The following is a 15,335-nucleotide window of genomic DNA, read 5'->3' on the forward strand; positions in this document are numbered from 1 at the left end:
CAGGTGACTTATTGTTGCGACTTTCTTAAATTTGATAATTTTGTGAGCATTTGGAAATCAAAGCTTAAACTCAATAACTGACAGTAAGTCTCCTAACATTTTGCTTGGATTAAAAGTGACGAACTAGGAACAAAATCTCAACATCTTCCTGGAGCTACTTCAGTCTGCACATCATTTCATTTAATTACATTTAAAATGGATGAGCTTTTCTTTTTTTTACCTAAGAAAATAGCTGGCACTTCATTTTTCTTCATACCGAATAAACCATTAAGTGGTTTTTGTTTCATTATAATTGAAGTGTTCTCATGTGAAGTGTTCATCACAGGGACGTACCCAGGGGAGGGGGAGGGGCCTCCGCCCCCCCCCCCAAATATCACGATTTTTTTCATTTTCACATAATTTTCTGATTTTTCTTACAGAATAATGGGTTTAAAGGACCCCCCCCCCCCGAAACAAATTCCTGCGTACGTGCCTGGTTCATCATGTATTTTTCAATTTGATAAATTTATTCCTTTTAGATGCAGTTTATAATTTGACTGATATTAGGTATTTATCAGTTTCTAATTTGGAATGAATCCCCAAAAGAAAAAATGAATAATATCCAAAAGAGCAGCCAAAAGCAATAAAAAAAGCAGCAGCTTAGCCTTAGCCTACATGACATATATTCTATAAAGAAGCCAAAAAAAACTTCAAAATGTTTTTTTGTTAAATTGTTATCAAAAACCAGTTTTTAAAACAAGGAAAGCTTTTTAGGAATCCAAAAGAGCAAAAAAAAACAATCCATATCAAAGTCGCCCATTTCAACTGTTTTAAAGGTGACAAAACAGATATAGGCAAAGGGCATTATAAAAAAAATTAAGCTTCTAAGTTCAAACTTATATTCAAAGTTTTTACCCAGATAACTAACGAATTTTGCGATACGGTATTTGAAATTTTGTATGCAGTAATGCTCGATGAAAAAACACTACTAATTTTGATAATTATTTATGTTAAGAATATATAGCTAATAGATACTTCAACTATTATGATAGGGTTCTGAAACACCACAGCCATTTCGTTTCTACCATATTCCTACTGCTTTTGAGGAACAACGAAGAAAACGAGTTTCCCGCAAACGACTCGTGAATGTTTTGAACTCATGAATAGGCTCGATTTAGGCTCAATCTGTTGTAAATTTAAGCTGTGATTTGGTTAAGACTGATGAACACATTAATGTTTGCGGCCAACATTGATCGCGCCGACGGCGCGCCACCGTTAAGATGTTTTTGGCCCCACCGCCGCCAGTCTTCCCTTATCGGCGTGGCGCCGGGGTCTAGTTGTAGGAGACGAGGGGTGTTAAACGGAGAATCGGCCTAAGAATCTGGCCCTAGGATGGATGGATGATAGACTATCTATCAACAAGTGAAAATTACATCATTTTTATGCAATCCCGAAAAAGGCTTATGTCAACTTTGCCTCTCGCTCGGACTTTCGTCTTGGCCTTTTCTCCAATTAGCATGGCTCGATGGCAACTTGAGTTTAATTCAAAGAAAAAAAAAGTTCTAAGACTATGCCCTAGGATGTATGGATGGATGATAGACTTATCTATCAACAAGCGAAATGACATCATTTTTTATACAATCCTAAAAAAGGCTTATGCCCGCTTTGCCTCTCACTCAAGACTATCTGTCTTAGTTTTTTCTCCAATTTTAACAAAGTAAATATCTCCACCTCTTCATTGAAGTATATTAAAGAGGTCTCTGTTTTAAATGGAATTTTTTTGAGCCCTAGTGCCTAGAGTTTCACCCTTATCCCTTAAAATGGACATGAACTTCTAACGTTCCATGCAGTGAGCCCTTTCCCAAGTTTAACGATCAATTGTCCGATATGATGAGAGCAGAAAAAAACACAATTACACAACAGTTTTAATTAAGTCACCGCTATTGCTTTAACAACAATCGTTCAATTTATCAGTTAATTTTTAATATGTTTTAAAGTTTTGTCATGCCTAGAATGAAAGAGCGTACCTATGATGTTTAATTTTATTTTACAAAATATCAAAAATAAGGGCACTGAACTAACCCCGAAACATTAATTTTATCGAAGATTTAAATTTATTAATTTTTATTTAATTTAAAGTCAAATTAGTTCTTGAAATCGTAATCGAAGCAAATCCCGAAATCAAAGACATAAGGAAAAGTTATTTGAGTGATGACAATTTTTGGGACCAATCATCAGTAAATTTTGTAAAGTTAGCTATAAATAATTCCTGAGACCGCACTGGCTAATCAAGACAAGACAAAAAAAAAGTGGTAAAGAAGAGAGAAACAAGTATAATAATAAGAATAATAAACAAGGACAATAAGACAAGACAAAAAAAAGTCGTAAAGAAGAGAGAAACAAGGATAATAAGACAAGACAAAAAAAGTCATAAGGAAGAGAGAAACAAGGATAAAAACAAGAATAATAAACAAGGATAATAAGACAAGACAAAAAAAGTCGTAAAGAAGAGAGAAACAACGATAATAACAGCCAGTGAAAAAAAAATGAAGAGGTTTTGTTTTAAGGTTTAGCTTTTATTTTATCCTTTGGATTTTTATCTGTATTTTATTTTTATTATTTGCACTGCAGACAGGTCAAGTAGAGGACTTAACTGAAATATTTGTATAGTCCTCTTCTTTTTGTTTCACTGACTGTTATAATCCTCATTTCTCTGTTCTTTACGATTTTTTCATCTTATAAATTTTGCTGAATCTGAAATATTAGTTGAACAATCATAGCTGGTCCCACCAACCTCCAACCTCCTTTAAAATACAACTTTGCAAACACGACCAATGCATACACTAATTAGAAGAATTTCTCTAACCAGATAAAAAACAGAGAAACATGCTATAGTGGAGAAATTTTATACCTGGACGGAAGCCGAGGCGATTTGTCCAGATTGGTCGAAGTCCAACGAGAAAATTTCGGTAAATCTTGTTGCATTACTATTTAAATTCGTTTTGCAATTGCCAAAAGCTTCAAGGACCAAACATATAGCGTTCAATTTTTCCACTGGAAAAAATACAAAAATTAACAAAGAAATAATAATTCATTTTTTTAAAAAAGAAGAAAAACTACACTCGAGAAGGCAAAATAATGTATCAATACTCTATGGGCATCCATTAGCAAGGAAAGGGGACAGATCGGGACTTCCCTTCTGGACAAAAAGTACACAGAAGCAGGAGTGTTTAGTGTTAATCGGCAGAACATAATATTTTTCTCGCATTTTTTTATATTCAAAGATTTGGTTCCCATGGGGAAACTTTTTCTTTTTTTTTTTTTTTTTTTTTTTTTTTTGTAGATAGAATTTAGACTTTTCAAATTTATTTTTTGAGGGGTGTTAAGTGAAAAAAAGTGGTGGTTAACTTCTTTTTTAACGGGGAAAAGTCCAGATTGACTACTTGTTGTCAATTTCTTAACACTCAAATACAACATCTGACAAATAAGCCGTGTTCCTGCATCTAGATTGCAGCTGCATCTGCATTCCCATTGCTATTTTTCTTTTCTGCATCAAATTTTCCAAAGCTGGGATACCATCCCTCCTTTTTTGTACCAACCTGGGCATTAAACAATCATAATAAAAAATACCATATTTCTACCTAGGAATTTGCCTATTTGTTCTATTTAAAATTCCTTCCGACCTGAATTTAGAAGTTCTATATCATCTATTTTCATGTTTCCTAAACCTGCAAGACCAGTCTTTGAAAGTCCTATGAAAACTTGTTCGAAACGTTTAAATTCGTTACTCAAAACTTTTTTTGAAGTCGTCAGTTAGAGCTATGGAAACCTATGTAATTACCGAAAACAAACTTGTGACCTTAGACTTTGAACATCTTATGACGAAAATACGAAATTTTACAAAACTTTGATACAGCTTCTAGAATGCTAAAATAGGGTTGTATCCGAGTTTCCAGCTTATTATTGGTGTGGTTGGCAATTCTATACCATCAAACCTGGACAAATATTCAAAAAGTGGGCCAGGCATTTACTGTATTTCCAAATGCTCAACACAGGACGTTTGATGGTTTGACAACTGCATAAATTTTGTCTTGTTCACACATGGTTTATAATGGGAAATATAAAATATAATTGCATGTAAATTTTTGAAAATAAAGAATTGGTGTGTAGAAAAAAAATGAACCGTCAACGTGACCCCCAAGAAGGTCATGGTGCAGGTGCAAGTGGTATAGGTCGAGGACAATCATTCTTACAAAAGACCCCGCTGTCCCAAAATTGGCCAGTAAGCTTGCAACAGGGTGCATACAACCTAAATGCATTTTATAATCAGCAGCAGGTGCAAAGAGCACCTGATAATTTACTAGAAAGTGGTTTTTATTCACCACATTATAATGCGCCTGGGATATAGCTTATACCTTTAGAAAATAGGCACTATGTGTTAAGTTAGAAAGGAAGTTACGCACCACTGCCGTCAGAGTGTTGAAGAGATAAAATCTGTCAATCCTTGTGTGGTGGAAGGCTTGATTCAAGAAGACATGCAAATGCAAAAATTGGGACTCAACCCAATCCTAGGACGTCAGAGAAGAGATGTTTTTTCATGTAGTAAAAATGTTTCCCAACAAGCTAAGAGACAAAATGCATTATCTAGGGAGATACGTCTTCAATCATTGATGATACGAAAAGTGAAAAAGATAAACATCTGCCTGATGACTATGAAATATTGAAATGTTTGAAAGAAATATTGAAATCTAGCAAATTTGAAGTAAAGAACGTAAAAAACAAAATGACTGTATACCAATTGGACGAAGAATCAGCAATAATTGTTCAAAAAATGAACATCATTGCTGGAGTGAAAGTTACTGGAAGTGTTAAGTAGAGATTGAGCATAGGGATTATAAAGGGGGCCCCACTAACCATGGCAGATGAAGAAATTTTGGAGTATACTGTGTCACCAATGAGCGTGTGGTTTTGTGGAAGAAAAAAGAAAGTACAGATGTATAACTGGAGAGTATTACTATGTTAGAAATACGACCATAAACAGTATGTTCGTAGAGCCCAAGTTCACACATGCCTGCGACGCTCGAAAAATTACTCATTTGATGAGTACCCTCTTAAAAACAATGATAGTACCTCGAGGCCCAAATCATTCTATGTGTGATAATTGTCAGGACAATCATCCTTCTACATAGTTTGTCTGCTCAGTGAGAATTCAGAATAAAGAAATCCTACAGGTTGTAGGGAAACATCAAATAAGTTTTAGGAGCGCCCAGATAACCTATAGAAGTTATACAGATGTGTCAAACAAAAATACTTAGTGAGAGTATCTCGTATTTGAATCATGGACGTAATGAAACTACGATGGTTATGAAGCAAGAAATTGAACAAAAGGCTGCAAGAACCCATGTAACTGGCTTACTCATAAGATCAGAAATGCCAAAGTTAAGTGGACTATCTTTCCCAAAACATATAAAGAAATTATGCAACCTTGCACAAGAAGTGCTGCTTGGACAGCAAAATGAAGATGAAAGTAGAAGTGCCGATGGGGGGATTTGCCAATGACGGTGACAACATACAGATCCTAACGCTGGTTGCACAGTTTATAACTACCTTTGGGTAAGGCCGATAGGATGGAAAGGATAATCATGATTAGTGAATGTGATAGAGCACTCTATTGAAGAAATATTAACCGACGAGAGATCCACATTTAAGGAAAGAGGAACTAAGTGACCCAGCTGCCAAGAAGGGTCTTTAATTCGATAATCATCATTATCAACTGATTATTATCTTTAAATCTGAACTTAAACCACAATTTGATTCGACTATTAGAGGGCCATAGTCTAGGCGTTATTATAAGCTTAGGATGGCCCGACATGTCTCCTATGGATTATTATTATGTATTATTTTTCTTTTCGGTCTCATCATAGAGTATAGGACGGGTAGTCGCAGACACTTGGCATCTGACCCATTTGGCTCTAATTGTACAATTGAAAAACACTCGCTTCCAGTGAGTTACTGGTTGTAAATTACTGTCGCCATTTATTTTATGTGATTGTATATGTAAATATCCATTTTTAAGATAACTCTTAAAAATTCCTTCTTGGTCCCCCAAAACTGCAAGAAACCCTAATCGAAAACCGCTTCCTTATGGGAATATATTTGTACTAACTTGTGCCTAATTCTGTGCTGTATTTTAAGTTTACTTTTGTCAGAAATTGTTCCTATAGATAGGGCCTTAACCATGGGAGATTAGGGGGCTTGAACCCCCTCTCCCGAAATGTTTGTCTAACTCGTAAAAACGTAACAAAAAGGAATATAAACAAATTTGTTATGCCTTTTTATTGTTAAAATGGATATTTCAAAATACCCATTTTTACCAATTACATTTTTTCTTTCAATGACAGTTGCTATCCGGACCAATAATCTTTCATATTTCAAAGAAAATAGTTGAGCTATGTGAAAGAAACTTTGTAATCAACTCAAATACTAATTTTTGAAACTCTCTGAAAGCTGTATTCACCTTGATCAAATACTTTCCTTAAAAACTGAAAATAAATCGTTGAGTCAAATTTCGTTCGAACTCACTCCACACTCACTGGTCCAGTTTCTAAAACTAGCGGTTCTGGTGTTATCTTTTTTTTATATATATATACAAACATTTGGTGCAAAACAGGGAGAATAGTTTCGTAGGCAGACGAGACGAATACACCACATTCGCCAACCAGACATTGCGAATACTACTTTTGTGAGAATTTTCGTATTTATTGGGGAGTTCTAACAATTATTTTAATATTTTGAGCATTTTTCTAAGATTAAGTTCCATTGCAACCAAATATTTTTCAGCTCAAGATCACTGCTGAGCCCGCACAGCCTGTTCCATTTTTTTAGCGTATTTGTTAGAAAACGACAAGAGTGGAAAACGACAGAAAGCCTTGTACAAGAACTTTAAAACTAGAATTAAGACAGAAACTTATACAGAATCTATGCAGATGGCAGAAGCCGTGACAAACCAAATAACCTTTTTTTCCCGGTCACGAATGACACAGAGCTACTGTTCAACGCGCTGACAATCAAAAGGGAGTTGTCCAAATTAACCAGTAGTTTTAAAATAGGAATTATAAATTTCAATAACCAAACAGGCTAAATCCGTAATATACACTAACCAGATATTAGAGGCTATTGCTACTGACAGTTGTTATGAGTGCCTATTATAATATTAATAAATACTGATTAGTAGATGAGTTTTACATCTGAAAAGAGGCATTAACATTCAGGTGGCTCTGGCCAAACACGCTGTTTATAATCATTGATTAAAATGGCGCACGCCCACCAAAAGGAAGAAAAAAGCACACACTTAGTGTTTGAACTGACTAACCAACTCAGTGCGAGTACTATAAGCGAACAGGGCGTGGTCAAGACTTCCGCGATACTCCATCACTTATATGTGCTTGGTCGTCTTTTTAATAGTACATGTAAGGATACAATTCTTTCTTGATATGACTAGAATTCATTAACATTGAGGTACTATAAAAGGAGAGTCTACTCTGAGTTTATTGAATGGTCAAATTTAATTTGCTTATCTGTAGCTAGAGAGTTGGCTGGCTGCATAATTGTTACATATCCTTGCAAACGAAGTTCATAGAATACAACCATTTAAACAGATAAAGAATCAAGAAAGAGCCTACATTGCTCCCAAACATATACACAAGAATTTATTTTGAGGACCCAGAATTTAAGAGTAGAGGGGAGAATATAAAGTGCAAAAAAAAAACTACTATACTGGGTTTGTATTCCTAAACGAACGAACTTGACACGCAACCCTCCCTGAGAAGAGAAGATCAAGAGGGAATTGGGGATATTGCTAGGGACAGGGGCGTAGAAGATGGTAGACATATCGAAGCCGGTTGATGTGCTAGTGATCAGGCGGTGATGAACGAAAGGAGTTGTGTGGGCCCTGTCTATGGGAAACTTTTTACGATTTAATAGGTTTGAAATACGAATGGTTTCTGCATTCAATACGGTTATTTGTAATTTTTGGAATCATCTCAACCCAATGGGAAGAGCTGATATTTCACTTTGTCAAAAACGTGAAATGGGCGTGATATCTTGAAGGCATAAAAAAGAAGAATGTTTGGCTAAAATCAGATATTGGTTGGAGGAAATACATACACTGGAGGATATAGATAGGGAAAGTAACGCCCGACAGTATGTAAAATATATGGGAAGAAATGAGAAAATTAAATATTAACCCAATCTCACACGAATTAGGTTTTTTCATTTGGAGGCAATGGGCCTGAGCTAAGACGCAGTTTGGTAAGTCTGCCGATAATAACAATAATAATGATACTAATAAAAAGGAGGAGTAGTTTTCAAATTATATTTTCAATATCATGCAGTAATCTATAGTATTACTGCTTCGACAATTTGTGTAGATATTAAGCCGTTTAAAGTGCTATGATAATCTGTGGGGGCCTGATAATCTGTGATCCACATAATCTGTGGGGGCCTAGTAGTTAAAATAATCGTAAAAAGATTGAGATTTTGGAACTCTAAGAGACTACCTCTTCTTTTTCCTTTCTTTGGTGCATCACGGCTTAGACAGCGGATATCTTAGTTTGCATTTCTATAAGGCACTCTCCTTAAAATAAGGATTAATTGATTAATTGTCAAAAATTGACAAAAATTGATTAATTGTCAAAAATTGATTAATTGTCAAAAATTGACAAAAAAAAGTACAAAGTCAATCACACATGCAAAGACGAACAAACCGTGAGCATAGTGTCCACCAGATTATCGGTATATAACAACAATCAAAACCAGCAATGAATCATTGGCTTCACTTTTATTTCCTTTTGTTTTACTGACTACTTATTTGTCAACTGACACGCTCGTTTATGCATAGGGACCACCTAACAAAAGTGTCCTAATTAATCCCAAGATTTGACCCTGCACTTATTTGACGTCAGAGCACTTCAATACCAAATAAGCAAGAACACAAATATCATAGTCTCTAATTTCGCCTTCACTTTGGCAATCATTTCTTACCACTTAACATCTCAAGTGTGTACCTGACCTTCACTCTTGTTTCGATCTTTGGTCTAATTTCTGGACTTCATTCCAGGAATGTCATGTTCCATTTATAAAAAGAACGAATTACTAAGTCATGCAGTAATTATTATTCGTATAACAGAAAATTTAAAGCTTTGATTTTAAAGTTCATTCCTTTTCCTGTATTGAATACAAGTATTTTTCTTTTTGTTGTACCAAAACTAATGAGAGAATGGGTAAACCTAAATATGGATGGGTGATAGTCATAGCAATCTTTGAAAAAAAAAACCTTCAGATTTGCCATTTCCTATCTCTCTTTGCTTAAAGGATAAAACATAATACAAAAAAAAAAAAAAAAAAAAAAAAAAAAAAAAAAAAAAAAAGAGCCTGGTCTACTCTTCGTCATTTAATTAAGGTTCTTATTTAAGATTCAATCCTTTAAAGGTTTGTTACTTCCAAATCTCATTTTATAAGATTAACTACTTTCGTTTCGTTTTCATCAAAATGTACTGTCCTACTGACGATCCAATTACTTATTCGTTGTTACCTTATTCGATCCAATTGCTCTTTTTTTTGGCTGCCAAGTCCATTAGTGATATTATATACATCTGATCATTTCACACTAATGCATTAGAACTAATAATCCTACGAAGCCTATTTATACGTAATTCTACTCGTCAATTTAATATTTCGTTCTGTAGAATCAAAATAGCTATTCTCAAAGTAAGATTTAATACAAATATGCATTTCACGGGCTTAATAGCTATAAATAATTTTTTCCATAGTCGCAAAATGAGATTGCTATATTACAATTTTTAGTTTAGGCTCAACTCAAACTAAAAACAATAATAAAACATTAACAACTTTTTAACAAAAAGTATTACTTTTCACCCTTCATAGGAAGTTTCTTAATTTTACTAACACTTCAGTCCACTTGCACAGTTTAATTCAGTCGTATGTTTCTTATCGTCAGTTGTATGGTTCAAGGCCGTGTCCAGGGTTAAGGAGTTTGACCCCCCCCCCGCCAAAAAACAAAAACAAAAAATCGCCTGATTCGTAAAAACCTAACAGAAATACTTTTAAACAAAATTTTGATGCTTATAAAAATTCACCCTCCCCCCCCCCCACCTCCACCCCCAACAAAAATCCTGGATATGGCCTTGATATGGATGCCTACTTTCATTTTCTTAAACAACTTTTTAATACTCATAATAAAGCCACAAGTCTAATCCAGGAAACAAATCGTTCAGCAATTCAACCCTTACCTGACGTTGAAAAACTTTGTATTCTTTCCTGTGCACCTATCACTTTTCTTTAGCAACACGATGATTTACCCAGGTCCCTTCCGATTTAATTAATTTTTTGAATCGGAACGATCAGCTATGTGGCTCTCAAAAATACTCCAATTCGGCTTAATCAAACAGTTCGTGGTAACAAACTGTAAGCAAGGAGCGACCCGGCTCTATAGTAACCGAAACCCTAAAAAACGTAATTTTGATACCAATAGATATATCAAAAGAATTGGATTTATATGCTGATTTCAAATATATAATTTCCATTAAGTGTAGTCGTATTTATCAAAGGTTACGAGTCTGAAAAAATGTTCCTTATTTTCAAAAAAGGGGGAAACACCCCCTACAAGTCATAGAATCTTAATGAAAATCACAACATCAGATTCAGAATATCAGAGAACCCTGTTGTTTCAAGTTTCTACCTAGAAAAGTGCGGAATTTTGTAATTTTTGCCTGAAGAAAGATCACGGATGCGTGTTTTTTTTTTTTTTTCAGGGGTGATCGTATCAACCCAGTTGTCCTAGAATATCGTGAGAGGGCTCATTAAAACGGAAATTAAAAGTTCTAGTGCCCTTTTATAGTGATCAAAAAGATTGGAGGGCAACTAGGTCCCCTCCCCCATCCCCTTTTTCCCCAAAATCGTCCGATTAAAATTTGGAGATAGCTATTTTGTCTATCATAGTTGAAAGGCCCAATAACTAAGCATTTGGATATAACTTGGTCCCCCCCCCAGAGCCCCAAGGGAAAGGTCTTGATAAAAATTGTCCATTGTTTACGCATAGTATTTGTTATTGGGAAGAATGCATACATTTTAGGGTGGGAAGACGAATTTTCTGCTGGGGATTTTTTACGGGGGAACTTTCCATGGGGAGGGAAGTTTCCAGGGGGTGAACTTGTCAAAGGAAATTATACACTTGGGAAATTTGCCATAATTCCTATAGACCTACAAAATTCTTTTTATATAGCTTGCTTTCTCTTTCCCGTCTCAATTTTAAGCGCGAAGTTGTTAAGGGTAATCGCCTGGGTAAATTTTCACCGGGATTGAATTGTCTAGAGGATATATTTGTGGGGAGGGTATTTCTCCGTGGAGGTGGGGGATTATTTAAAAAACGGTCAGATATTGAATAAAAAATAAGAGTTTTTTCAACTGAAAGTAGGGAGCAACATTAAAACTTAAAACGAACAGAAATGATTACATATATTAGGGGAATTGCCTCCTCCTCAACACATCGCTCTTTACGCTAAAGTTTGAATTTTCTCCCAATTCTTTAAGAATGACTTCTGAAACACTACATTCGTTTAACTGGAACAATAAGAAGCTTTTTTCAAAAGTACTAAAAAACTTTAGCGTAAAGAGCGGGGTGTTGAGAAGGAGGCAACCTCCTTCATATACGTAATAATTTCTGTTCGTTTTAAGTTGTAACGTTGTGCCTTACTTTCAGTTGACAAAACTTGTTATTTTTTATTTAATTAAACAGTAAAATCTGATTTTAATCCTTTAGTTACGTCCCATGCTATTTGGAACTCTATTCCTGATTCAACTCGAGAATGTCACCCATTTGGAACCTTCCGAAGAGTTATGAAGAAATATTTTGTTTTCCGTACAACTATTTGTTCATTATTATTATTATTATTTTATTATTACTATTGCTTGTTTGGGTTCCATTCGAGCAGGTCTAGTATTGGCTGAGTGATCAGAATGAATTTGAATAAATCGCTGAAATCTTTCCCACTCTCTCTTCCACTTTTTTTTTTAGTATTTATCGTTTATGAATTGTGTATTTAAACAGTATGTGTATTTACCCCATCATCTGTATAGGCCATGAAGCTTTTGTGGAGATAAGTGCCATATGTTGCTTGCATTATTTTGGCCTTTGTTGTTGAAGGATGTATGTTATCTACTACCTTTTTTTGCTCTTAATAACACTTTCTATTAATTCTTGTCTTTCACGGATTTACAGCATGTCAGACCGTGTTTGTATTTTGTTGTTATATAATTTCATTTATAAGCCATACTGCCTTTCGGTTTGTAATTAAAATGAAATGAAAATCTAATAATGGGTAATTAAGACCTTTAATTAAGACAGTGTACGTTGACAAAAACTTTATTTTTTTTTGAATGTTTGTTTTTAACGTTTACTGTTTTAATTAAAGTTTTACATGTTATTATATTTTAGTTCTATTTTAATTGTTATTCCATTTCTATAAAATTAACTAGGAAGTTTTAAATAAGATGAGTTCTCCTCTTCATCTCCTAGCACCCGAAAATTCACAAATTTGAAGCGGTGTGTCTCAAATCATGCTATTTCTGTGCCACCAGTCATGCTTCCGCGCCTCCATTGTGTGTCTTTGTGAGTATTTTCTTGGGATGAATTGGAGGAACGCCACGTCAGAAAAAAAACCATAAAGCCTCCCTGAACGGATTTAGTAAGAGATTATAACAAACTGTGATCCAAAAGAAAGAGAGGAAATAGGAAATTCTTTTGTAATGAAAGGTACAAAAGGGTGAAATCACTATTTAGTCTTGAATTCGGTTAAGGCCTAGAATAGGGGCTTTTGAGAATGTTAAAAGAGCAATTCTTACTTCATAATTCGTGGAAAAATTGTAGTTACCAAATTTTAACTGCAATTCCACTATACTTCACCCAACCCCACCCCATTGTCAAATATGTAGGCCAAATTATATATTTCCCATGCAATTTGCCGTGCGTCACTCTTGTTTCAACCCATATCCCCGTAAATTGAAAACTGTGACAAAATAAAGAAACAGAAAAACACATGGGAAATATATAATTTCGGCAACATATCTGCACAATGTAGAGGCGGGGGAGGGGGCGGGGGGCGGGTTAGGGGTATAGTAAGAATTACAGTCAAAATGTGCTAGCTACAATTATTCTGGATAGTATGAAGTTGGAATTGTTTTCTTTAAATGTTTCCTTCTCAACAACCTCAATACTTTTATTTTATGGTACGCGGCTACCACTGTGTTTGTCTAGCTAGGGCACGAATCCAGGAAGGAGCAAATTTTTTTTTTCTATTACACTCGTATTATAATTATGCAACAAATTGATTGACGGATTTGGTAAATCCCATAAGAAGGTGCCAAGCTTCAAACACAAGCACAACCTACTCCCTGGCAACGCAAGGGAAAAATGAAGGGAAAGGACCTTTTCCATCAAGAATCATGACTTAGCTCAGTTTAAGAACTTTTGGTTTTGAAAGAGAGGGAAGTAAATTTGCATTTTCAAGTCAACCGGTTAAACAAAAACAGCCATCGTTAATTTTATGGATACTTGTTTAAAAAGTACCTTAAAACACGTTATTCTACCTTCATTCCCTTAACGTGGTAACAGCATAACAGCATAATACCCCCTCGGCGACTTCTTGATATGTTTTAGCTATTTTACATTTTTTATATACGGCCTTACTAAAAATTACTGATAAAAATAGACCCTAACTATTATAATGAATACGTTCTGGACATAATGACTGATAAGCTACAATTCACAATAGAATACAAGGTCGGTGTGTATTATGTAAGTTTAGACACAGACTTAACATCCATCTCGATATATCGTGACCGTTACCAGAGCCTCGTTTTCAGGCTCAGCGGCTTCGAACACGGGTTGTTCTCGTCTAGTGCATCAAGCGTTTTCACAAAGCGGGTTCTCAAGGAAAACACGGGGTTGAAACTTCGTATCTGAAAACGCTTGATGCTGAGTTATAGAATTTCCCTCTCAATTACTCGGACTATCTGTCTTGGCTTTTTCTACAGTTAGCAATGTCTTGGTGCCTACTGTAAAATACTTGATTTTCAATTCAAAATCAACTGTTTGGGATCCCAATGAACAAACTTCATGGGCTTTGAATTCAGGATGGTTAGCCATTTTTGAATTTATTGCCAATGAACGCAGAACTCGAGTTTGAACCTGGTATTTCTGCGGGTTCCAGATTCACGAAACCCGGGTTCAAACACGGGGAGAATCCGGCAGCTGAAAACGCTTAGAAGCGGATTCGTGTTGAACCTGAGACCCTAAAAACGCTTGATGTAGAACTCGATAGCAACCCGTGTTCGAACCCGGTGCCTGAAAACGAGGCTCAGATCTCGACAAAACCCAATTTTGCAAAATAGTTACAACCTTGGCTAAAGTACTGACGTAACGACACTGTGAAAAAAGCTTTCGTTGATGTCGACCCAGCAGAAAAAAAATGAAAGGAATCGACTGCTGCAGGAACAGCGGAATCGATCTAACAACACTTTTTATTTTAACTACGAGCTGACAAATTAACTTTTATAAATATGTGAAAGGGAAAAAAGACCTGATGAGAAAAGAGAATCCTTTCGAAAAATATGTTGTACCAAGTCCTTCTCCAGCAGCAAAATTCAATGAAATAGTGTTCTAAATAGAAAGTAATTAAACTAAATTAATTTTCTACTTCATTTCTACAAACTCGTTTAAGAATGACTCCGGTTTGCTGAAGAGAGGGCACAAGATCGCGATAAATGGGAGTCAACCACACGGAGTCTTCTTCTTGTTGGGTGATACTTCAGAATCTCGTTCCGCAGCAAGTACAATATAAGTACTGTATTTTCATGGCTAAAGTGACATTAAACACCATTTTATTATGTTTATAGTGAATATCCATAAAATCAACTGACTGATGGTGAAAGCACTCCGAAAAGATTGTTATCCGTTTGGTAGCATCACGTGACGTTTTTTCAGATTTGCGTAAGGCTGGGTGTTAAAGACACTGTCCAATTACATAAAGTAAAACGGTTAAGATTTAATTTTAAAATATTTCTAATCTTTGAATATTATGATGTGCTATGAGTCGTTCAGACGGTAAGGATCATTGTCAATTGCACAATCTAAATATCTGTATCTTCTCTTATTCCACATGCCTTGAAAAAATTGTCCTATTTTTCTCAGTTCTATTTCTTATGTTGTTACGGATCCTTTCCAAGCAGGCGCAAACAAGTACTAACTTGGTATGACAGATGCTACAAAAGGTCTATAC

General features: G+C 35.3%; 1 protein-coding gene across 3 annotated transcripts in view; it reads right to left on the bottom strand.

Moving 5' to 3' along the window:
• The window catches only part of Mhcl (Myosin heavy chain-like), a 363,403-nt gene that overhangs the window by 176,141 nt on the left and 171,927 nt on the right, over nucleotides 1–15,335 (bottom strand). For all 3 annotated transcript variants that reach the window (XM_089086598.1, XM_089086597.1, XM_089086596.1), the window contains one exon: nucleotides 2,891–3,033. In XM_089086598.1, the coding sequence (XP_088942724.1) occupies nucleotides 2,891–3,033 (143 nt within the window). The remainder of the gene's footprint in view (nucleotides 1–2,890; nucleotides 3,034–15,335) is intronic.

The sequence above is a fragment of the Artemia sp. Qi Xiang Cuo genome, chromosome 3, assembly GCF_049724085.1.
Source record: "Artemia sp. Qi Xiang Cuo chromosome 3, ASM4972408v1, whole genome shotgun sequence".
Lineage (NCBI taxonomy): Eukaryota > Metazoa > Arthropoda > Branchiopoda > Anostraca > Artemiidae > Artemia > Artemia sp. Qi Xiang Cuo.